At 31.4% G+C, this 11410-nt stretch overlaps 1 protein-coding gene across 1 annotated transcript in view; it reads right to left on the bottom strand.

The window, feature by feature from the left end:
- The window catches only part of LOC106688816 (uncharacterized), a 154091-nt gene that overhangs the window by 41242 nt on the left and 101439 nt on the right, over positions 1-11410 (bottom strand). The window contains exon 2 of the mRNA XM_014433464.3: positions 10901-11019. Within this exon, the coding sequence (XP_014288950.1) occupies positions 10901-11019 (119 nt within the window). The remainder of the gene's footprint in view (positions 1-10900; positions 11020-11410) is intronic.

Genomic DNA, 11410 nt, shown 5'->3' with positions numbered 1-11410 from the left:
GCGTTACATGCTCATGAACGGGAACATCGAAAATGAACCTAACACATGCATTAAATGCCCTCTGAAGGGAAAAAAAATTAAAAAAAAAGTAGTGAAAAAAAATTGTTTACTAATTCTGTAGTAATTTATTTTTTCTTATTCTTCAGAAAGAGACAAATCGATGCGCATATAATAAATATGAAAAAAATATACACTTTCTGAGCTAAGTGCCAAAACTTTTTTTTGAACAGCCTTTATAACCTTCTCGAGAAAATCCCGTACAATTAATACGTATACGTATACGTGTACGTATCCCGTACAGTAATCCCCATCATATAAACGGTATGGCAGTGCATTAAGTACGAACAAAAAAATATTAATTTTTTGATATAAAATAGAAATAATTCCGCATTAAACCCTCTATAATTGTTTCATCCTTGGTTTATGTAACTATGATAGTTATCGGTGGTAGAGTGGAAAAGGTTGAGTTGTTATATGGAAGCGAATAACTGTGAGATATTTCGACTTGGGGTGTCCTTTTCCAGTTGAGTGGAAATCGGGAAATATAATAAGCGTCCAGTGTTGCGTGTCGTCCTTTGCCCACTGCCCTTCTCGTATTTATTTTTTCATATCTTCGGAAACCTTTCCGTGCGGTGATATAACCCGGGAGCTAATGATGCGAAGAGGTTTGCAAGCTAATAGCAAACCTAAGGGTACACCAAGGTTTCACCAAGGGTACACCAAGGTTCTCTTGTGACCGCAGAGCAGAGCTGGGGCGCACGGTGGTGACAGTACAAGAGGTCCAAGAGGAGAAAAAAGGCAGTTATCTCACCCCAATTTTTTATTAATTCAATGAAAACTATGTATAATTAATAGTCAAAATTGATGAGTCTACCAAGTATAGGTAGGAGAAATAAAAAATTACGGCTGTTCCAAAGCGATAAAAAAAACAACTAATTTTTCATTCGGAGCTCTATATCTTAAAAAATAGGAACAACACAAGAAAACTTAAGAGAACTCCATTTAAAGAAGATCAAATTTGCTAAAATATGAGCCCTAATAAAGTTATTTACGTTAAATAGTTCTCGAGATTGCTTTTTAAAAAGCAACATTTCATAAAAATGTTGTATGGGACGTACTGATAGATCAGTAGTTAGTGAATTTATTTTGGATTATTTATATCTCAAAAACCATTTGACAGATGTCTATTAGCACTCAAATTAAAGCTAGTTTAATGAGCTATAAAATAGTTTATGATGTTTATCTTCGTAGGAGTAATAGTTTACATGAAATTCGCTAAAATATATTGATTTATGAACAAACTTCGGACAAATTTTCATTTGTCAAATTTATATTCATATGTGAATATTATAAAAACTACTATTCCTACGAAGGTAAAGGTCATAAACTACTTTATAGTCCATTAAACTAGCTTTAATTTGAGTGCTAATAGACATATGTACGTCACATAGTTCCTGAGATATAGAATTCCCAAAATAAGTTAACTAACTACTTATCTTTTTTGGTTTTTAAAAAGCTATATCTCGAGAAATATTGGACGTAAATAGCTTTTTTAGCGCTAATATTTCAGCAAATTTACTCTTCTTTAAACAATGTTCTCTTACGTTTTCTAGTGTTAGTAGTTTTTAAGATATAGAGCTCCGAATAAAAATTCATTAAAGTAATCAAAAATTGGGGTGAGATAACTGCCTTTTTTTCTTCCCTACTCTTGTACTATGACACACTGCGTTTTTGTGCGCAAACCTCTAAATTGTTTAAATCTTCTGTAATTATCATAACACCATTGTATCATATACATCGTTTTCTTTCATGCATTTCATAATGTCGATATAATTTTTTTTTTTTTTCATTATTTTAGACACTACTTACATAACTTATTATTACACATATAATCTTTACACTTGCACTTGGGACTGGTTATTTATTGTTTAAATGAAATAAATTTTGGTTTAAAAAAAATTGACATTTCTTTATAAATCCGACGTTTCGGCAAATTCGGCCATCCTCAAGAATAACCTTAAATACACATTTATAAATCCAAACAAATCCCATCAAATCTACTTTACCCTTCCTCGTAAACCTGCCGACTGCCCTACAGTCTCTTTTAATAATGTTGATCTAATCCCTGTCGAACAGATCCGCTACCTTGGACTACATTTGGACAAACGACTAACCTGGAATCCTCACACAAGACTGAAAAGACAGGAAACTGCACGTCGATTTCGACTTTTACAGCACTTACTGGACAAACGGTCTAAACTTCCAATTCATTACAAAAGACTGATCTACGTGTCTGTAATAAGGCCAATCTGGACATACGGAGTTGAGCTTTGGGGCTACACTAAAACCTCTCGTATCCAATCATTGCAATCCAAAATCCTTCGTAAAATCCTCAATGCTCCTTACTTTCTCACAAATAAAATCCTACATAAAGACTTCAATGTTCCATATGTAACCGATCTACCCCGGACCAGATATCACTCATTCCATTATAAACTCCCTAGCCACCCCCACTAGTTTCTAACCTTGCTTCCTCTTCCATTCCTGACAATCCTCCGAGGCACCTGAAAAGAAGATGGTCACGAGACCAGCTAATGTAAATTAATTAAATAATTTGAGTTGTAAATTTATATTTAAGATTGGCCTTGAGGATGGCCGAAACGTTTGACTTATAAAGAAATAAAAAGTGTTTTGAGACTACAATTTATATTATTTAAATATTTTTTGAATACTTTAATAAAGACTATATACAATCAAATAAAAAATTGATGAGTCTACTAAGTATAGGTAGGGAGAATAAAAATGGCGGATGTTTTAAAAAGTTGATTAAAACTAATTTTTCATTCATTTTCATTTTTTTTCGGAGATTCATATCGTAACAACTAGCAACAAAACTAGAAAACCTAACAGAACATCATTTAATGTAGAGTAAATTTACTAAAATATCATTCCTAACAGAGCTGTTTATTGGTATCTATGTAAAGTTTCAACACTATATTATATCACCAACAGTCCAACGTTTCGGCCAATTTGGCCATCTTCAAGAACAATCTTAATACACTTTTAGAACCACATCAATATTTAAAAGAAAACTTTATGCAGGTTATTCTGCCCAGGTCATTAATTACAGTCCACAATTATCCTATTTTGTCAATTCTTCATATTAAATGAAAACTTTCGATCGATGTGATACATTGTGACCATATATCATAATAATATATACTACAATATTGTGATAAATTATAAAACAATGACAACAAATCATTTCAAGCACTGTCTGAAGTGGGCAGCTGGAAAAGATATACCGTGCCAACTATGTCTGAGACAAGAAACAGAGAAGTTTTTGTAGATGTCTCAGCAAAAAAATAAATAAAATAATAATAATAATAAAATAACGGACTTCTTTAAAAAAGATTAATCTTTTAAAACCTTAACAAACCGTAAAATTTCCAATAAAATAAATATAAATCAAATAATGAAAGATTGTTGATTGACCGTTTGGATTAATAAATGGAATATGGTCCGTGTGCGGTCAAATTAAACTCAAATAGTAAATTAGTGTACTAGTTTTATTTCAGCCAACGTTTCGTCCCACGTTGCAGGGCTGTTTTGATGGAAGTCAACTTTAACTCTGGCTTTGAAGTCCTTCAACGTGGGGCGAAAGGTTGGTTCAAATAAAACTAGTACACTAATTTACTATTTGTGTTTATTTTGACCGCACCCAGACCATTTTCTATTTATAAAAAAAATACATAAATAAACTTTTCACATTATAGTGACTTATTAATAGTGTTTAAATAAAATTAACTTAATCCTATTTTATTCTCTTAGCAATCTATATTTGTTTATAAGTCAAAGGTTTCGGTCAATTCGGCCAACTTCAAGAATAATCTTAAGCATAAATTTACAACTCACTTAATAATTTAAAAAGTTTGGAGGCAATTCCGCCAAGGTCATTAATTGCAATCAATTTATTCAATTATTTTTGTTACTCTTTAAATTAAATTTGAAAACTTTTATTTACAGATCAACTTAACACTATCAACTACTATCATATATTGTTATTGAGGTGAAGGAAAGACAATTTTTTGTGGAATAATTTTTGAATTTAAATTATAAAGTTTATATGAGATGGGATATTAGCCTGCAAAAGAGACAATTTTAGGAATAATGAGATCAAATATTAAGTCCATTGTCTCCTTAAGAATGGCTTAAAGGCCGAAACGTTGGGGATTTTAAAAAATAAATAGTTGAAAGATAAATCGCATCAATTGAAGTTTGTGAAGTAAGAAATATTTAAAAAATTGCAATCAATTTATTCAATTTATTTTGTTACTCCTTAAATTAAATTTGAAAACTTTTAATTACAGATCAACTTAAAACTACCCTTCCTACTTGTCACTTGTTAAGTTGATCTGTAATTAGAAGTTTTCAAATTTAAAATGAAGAGTGACAAAATAGGCTAAAATTTGGGTGAAATTAATGACCTCGGCAGAATAGCCTGCAAATAGTTTTTAATTATTAAAGTATTTTTTTTTTAAAATAATTTATTGATTGATATTTACAACTGTATACACATATGTACAACAAGTAAATTTGCTGTAGGTGACATAGTGACATGATAAAAACATGTGGAGAATCTACTCACTGAGAGAACTCCAATAACATTTCTAGAGGAGAAGATCTCGAGGCTATCTTCTTTTCAGACGCCTAGGAGGATTATTAGGTAATGAAGGAGAAGCCAGGTTAGAAAAAAGTGGATTTGGGTGGTTGAGAAGTTTATTATGGAAGGAAAGGTATCTGGTTCTGGCCAAATCGGCAACATATAGAACATTGAGGTCCTGATGGATGACTTGATTTGTGACAAAGTAAGGAGCATTAAGGATTTTACGAAGGATTTTGGACTGTAAGGATTGGATAAATTATTAATGTAAGTTGTAAAAGTGTATTCAAGTTTATTCTTGAGGATGACCGAATTGGCCGAAACGTCGGACTAATATTTATTTTATTTAAACACTAACTCGAATTCCATTTCCCATCAATTATATTTTCTTCCGCACCTTTCATTATATTTATTTCTTTAACTTTTTCTGTTTTTTAATTTTTTTATCATTTATTTTGTACAATCCTCTGTATAATATTATATTTCATCTATTTTTGTAATCAACCAAGCAATATCTACTTAATTTATCTTAATGTATATTTTAAAGTTTGTTTCTTTAATATTTTCATTTTATTTCAGTCTTAATTAAGGTTGATTTCTGTTTTTTTTGTTTTTTTAGCTCTGATGAAAACCTGAAATTCAGACCGAAATATCGGCACAAAAAATATGTTTTGGTTAATTTCTGTATGTTTTGCTCTTCGTCCCCCCCCCCCTTCCTCCTACCCGACCTTCTTCTCCTTATATTAATTAACGGTCAACCATAAACCATAATCAATTACTCGTTTTCTAGTAGTTTGGACAAAGTTTCAAATTCACAATTCATATTCATATGGAAATATCACTACTACCACTACGAAGATATACGTTATAGACTACTTTATAGTACATTTAACTATGTTTAATTTCATTGCTGGTAGAGATCTTTACGTCCAATGATTGCTAAGATATAGTTTATCATATATCAAACTTTTGTCCGAACAACAAGAAATCAATATTTTGTGAATTTATTTTTGAAAATATCATAATAAAAAATACTACTATGAAGACAGACGTTATAAACTACATTTTGTCATTTCAGATAAATAAATATCACAGGTTTAAAACTAGTAATAAATATTTTTACTTTGTACCAAGGGCAGCCAGTAAACAGAATTGAAATGAAGGTTCATTTGAGCCAGGAACCGATCCAAGACATTTTTTTTTTATATGACAGTTGATTTGTTGCATGGATCGTATATGGTGCCGTTTTCAAAGACATTCATTCATTGCCTTTAAGGAACTATTTTTTAACATCCCACAAGTGATTGTGGATCTTAGCATTGTCTCCTATAGATGGGATAAGCCTCTTTTCAATGACTTTTTTCTTTGGATTGGAATTTAAAGTAACTAGTAGTAACCAAATAAAAGAGAATCTCGGAATTTTCAAAAAGAGAATTCAACATAAATATAAATTGATGTTAGGATTATTTAATAAAACTTAACTTGAAACCTATACGTATAAAAATGATTAATATGCAAACCCTTTACAGAACACACTAACACTACAACATAGCCTAAACAATAGACAGCTATGGTGCACAAGATGGAAAATTTTTTTTTTTAATTTGAAATAATTAATGCTTAATAAGAGTTAAATCAAAATTGTTAGAACCGGTTTTGACAAAATCAGAACAATGTGGAGAATCTATTCTATTAAATGGCATTTCCGGTCATTCGATGTTATCGAAAAAGTTAAAAGTTTTGCGAAAAAGGTATGAAATCCCCTAGAATATATAATTTCAGTTTCGTACCACAGAAACAGACCATTTTACGAGAAATTATCATTTGGACTATGGGGACATGAGACCTGTCACACTATTTCAATGATCATAATTACTATATGATATTAGAGGCTACCGAATTGTACGTTTAATCAAAACCATTAGAATCGTTTCGGAGAAAATCATAAAAATTAAAATAATTTATATACAGTAGCATTTTCCATTATAACCACAAATCTGCTGTCACACGTTTGTGAGCTCACACATTGACACAGAGCATTTTGTGAGACTTGGTCATTTTTACTCAGTGGGACTCAAAACGCCTTTCTCTGTCGAAAATTTGAATTCGAAATTTTACGCGATCACAATAATTGCTGTTAGAATATATTTGTATTCTGGATTTTCTTGACTAGAAAGTTGTTTGGTTTTTATTTATTAAAATGATGAGATCAAAAAAACTTCCATTTATAATTTTATCAATATTCTATATTTTCTTTACGTTTCGGGTCTTCCCATATTCATGTACTAATGTTCCTCTTTATTAAGTGTATCTTTTTATTTTTGAAATTTTGTCATAACATAACATATGTTTAAAACAATGTCGTTCACAAATGAAGTAGAGTAGTGGACAGCAATGTGACTAAATGAAAATATTTCAAAAATAAATAGATGCACTTAGAAACTAAGGAACATTAGTGCATGAAGATGGAGACACCTAGACATGAAGATGGGGACACCTGGACATGAAGATGGAGACACCTAGACATGAAGATGGAGACACCTAGAACGTTGTTCCGTTTAAACGGGAGATTCGTAACCAATTATAATCATATAGCCACGATTGTAACACCAGCGCCCCATGTGGCCGAGAAAAAGGTGCTCACACTCACTAGCGAGCCTTGTCCAGAGGTGGTCTCCTTTCTTCACTTATATTCTGCAAATAAATCATGAGTGAGTAAGGACACTATCGAAGAGCCCTCCGGGAGCCTCCATGAGTGCATGGAGTAAGTCCACATCTTTCTCGAACACTGTTATGATTCATCCAGTTGTTGTAACAACGGTTATCTGTTCTAATCTAATTAGTAACATATGTTTGCACTCTTACCATTTCTGTAACATCTTGATATTTCTGTTCTATGTTTATTGTGAATAATAAAGCCTAATTCGCAAAGGTTTTACTACAAACACTATCATCTTCGATAGTCATCATCATCATTAAACCCTCATAATCATAATTATCATTATATTTAATTATCTATCTCTAACAATAAATGTTTTATTTCGGCCACCCTTCAAACCTGTAATAAATAACCATAAATTTAGTGTGCAACCATTCTCTCTTATTCAAAAAACTTATAAATAAAAAAGGATTTAGTGAATGACATAAATTCTTCCTTATTAAAAACAATAGTTTATTTCATATCATCAGCAACGTTTCGGGAGATTTCCCCCATCTTCAGGCTGCTAAAAAACAAATTCAATAAAATCATAAACATGTGCTTACAACAACACTCATATATCATATACACTCAAAGAACTATTTATAAATTATTTATTTGTTAACAAAAACCTATATATTACATATAATTTTCTCCTATTTGTCATTCTTGCTAATATATTACAATATTAATGTCATTTAATGAGTAAAACTTGCTAATGGTCATACATTTTAGGAGAATAATTACCTTTCTGAAGGTTATCTTCCAGTCTGATAACAACCATATAGACTATAAAATAATTTTCTCCTACCTCCATTATCACAAAGATGAACAATAAAATCTAAAATTAACAATTTTTCAAAAACCATTGATAATGAATGACATTAATATTGAAATATATTAGCAAGAATGACAAATAGGAGAAAATTATATGTAATATATAGGTTTTTGTTAACAAGTAAATAATTTAAAAATAGTTCTTTGTGTGTATATGATATATGAGTGTTGTTGTAAGCACATGTTTATGATTTTGTTGAATTTGTTTTTTAGCAGCCTGAAGATAGGGGAAATCTCCCGAAACGTTGCTGATGATATGAAATAAACTATTGTTTTTAATAAGGAAGAATTTATGTCATTCACTAAGTCCTTTTTAATTCCATAAGACTCTTCCAGTGAAAGGATTATTAAACTTATAAATAAAATATCTTTCTGTCACCTTATGCCTTATTTCATTCAATTAATTTAATACGGTCCACTACAAATTCAACCGGCGAATTAAGGAGTGCCTGGCATTTAGTTGAAGATGCACTTCATACAAACCCAGTACAAAAAAATATATAATATTTGTAATATTCCAAATGGGAGTTTTCTTCACCTCATCTTAATAAATAATATGTTCCATATTTAGGTAATGAGTATAAAAAATACATACAGGTACCTTGAATTAAAAATAAGAATTAAAGAGTAAAATAGGGAATTATGATCTTCTCACTGTTCTTACTATAACAATAAATGTAATATAAATAAATATGCCAACATGGATTTCGACACGATTCAAAACTAATCAAACTGGCGTACAAGGCACATATCAATCATTGCTTTAAATTAGAAGATCCCGTGGCCATTTTCTTTTCAGACGCCTCAGAGGATTATCAGGGATTGTTAAAGGCGAGAGATTAAAAATGGGTTTGGGTAGGAACAGATTTTGGAATGAGAAGGGGTATATCTATTTTTGGCTAAATCTGCAACGAATGGGAAGCAGAGATTTTTGAGGGATGAGTTTATTTTTGACGTAATATGGAGCATTAATTATTTAAGGGAGGATTTTGAATAATAAAGGTTGTATGTGAAAGGAATTAGGTTTGGTGGAGCTCCAAAGCTCAAATCCGTATGCCAATATAGGTTTGATTATTATAGTGTATAAGAGTTTTTGTAGTAAATGGGGAGGTTATCAAGTAGGTGTTTCAACACCTATATTAATCGGATTATACGAGCATTTTTTTTTTGTTTCAGTCTATTATGGGGATTCCAAGTAAGTATCTTGTCAAGATGGAGTCTTAAGTAGCGAATCTATTCAATAAGCTTTAGTGGTCTATTGAAAAAAGATACTAAAAGACAGGAGGGTAGTGGTTTACGACGAAGAGTAAAGGTGATCTGATGGGATTTGTCAGGATTTATTTTGATTCTCTAGTAATGGCATTCTTCAATGGATGTTATGTGTGACATTAGAGTTTGTGAAGCAGCAATAGGGTCATTGTTTACTCACAGTATACAAGTGTTATCAGCGTATCTTGTTAGGACTGTGTTAGGTTTGGGATATGGAATCGAGCAGGGGTGACCAACTTTGGTCGACCGACGTTCGCTCGCTTTATCACGGGTGAAATTCCGTGTCCCATGGACTAAGCGATTGTAGTAGGCAAAACTTACTAGCAATAGTTTAATGCATTATGGGAATTCTGACAGCCTGACACTAAGATGCAAAACAATACATTTTACTTCTGTATCTTGTCACAGAACGCAACTCGTGAAGCAGCAATTACGACTCGACTAACCGAAGAATACAGCATATATTTTAGTTAGCTTATATATTTAGTAGTGTCATACACTAGCTTATTTTCTTCTATAATAACAGTATTATTATAAATCAATATTATTTATGCTAGATAACCACGTTGAGTTTCAATGTTCCTTCTGTTTAAAATGCAAGTATCTTTTCTTTGTTACAAATTAAATTGTAATTCTTACCAATCTATTTACTTGATAAGTGAGCATTCTCGGCGACAGATCTCTAAATTGCGTTCTTCACACTGAGAGAAAAATTAGTGACAGTATTACAAATATAATAGGAATGATAATAATTCTATTTATATAAAGAAGTCAGTATTGTAAACCGTAATAAATATATTCTAACTTTAACATACTTCTTGTAAATTTGAATATATCTATATTAGATATAATAAAATCTAATTTTATTGCTGTCTTCGATCATAGTATGCAGTTTTGTTATTATTTCTCTCTGTAACGGAAACAATTACTGCAGTTCAGGAATTTTTGAATTTTCTAAGTAAATATAGAATTTAATATTTATTCTTTAAATTATGATAATTTTTTCATTCTAGTATGTCCAAGAACATAAGCAGTAAACCAAAAAAATCGGAAACTTATCATTTAAATGAAGAATGGGAACTCGATTATTTTTTTACAATGGTGAATAATAAGTGTTGTTTAATATTAGCTGGAATGCACCTTATACTGAAACATACTGTATAAACGTAGGATGCATTTCACACCCTTTCTTCCTTAGACTACGCCTATGACAAGTCGATCGCGACACGCTTTTAAGATAAAAAGTAAAATATACAGAAGCGTTGGCCACCATTGACGTTGATTTAGAGAAGGCTAGATTATCATTAGCTTTATAGGTTATATCAGAGAGGTAGGAAAGGAGCAAACTTTTCCACTCCGCACTCTCTGTACCACGCATGCCCCGGCCAGTTCGATGATAGTTTGAACCGTGTTGGAACGAGGCTGTCACTTACCAGTTCTCCGAACGCAATCAATTTCACACCTGTCTTGAGCGGGAAGATGCAACAGCAGGTGTCCAAGTATGGAACTCGGCTCTTGTCTTCGAACTGGTGGTCGTCTGTCATCGTGAAATCTGTAACACATAAAGGACCGTTATGAAAATAAAAATATGGAATAACATATGCATAATAATATAATGGAATAATATTAATACATTGACATAAATAAATAATTATATGACGTGATAAGACGGTAACTATAACTATAACATGCTCATATAAAATTTATTACGTCCAATTTTTCGGCCAATTCGACGATCCTGAAGGACAATATAAACATTTAACAGCTTATTATATAGGGTGTTTTTTTAAGCCCGATAGAACTTGAAATTGTAAAAAATAACACAAAAAATTAAATTGTAATCAAATTTTTTTTTTTATTCGAAAGATCAATACGTGACATTAACATTTGAAAATGATTTCGGGCATATGGGCACCGAGGCTGTTCTTGACGAAGCGCATTCT

This window comes from Halyomorpha halys, unplaced genomic scaffold (assembly GCF_000696795.3).
Source record: "Halyomorpha halys isolate HHAL.00 unplaced genomic scaffold, Hhal_1.1 Scaffold1211.1, whole genome shotgun sequence".
NCBI lineage: Eukaryota > Metazoa > Arthropoda > Insecta > Hemiptera > Pentatomidae > Halyomorpha > Halyomorpha halys.
This window is presented reverse-complemented; position numbering and strand designations above follow the sequence as displayed.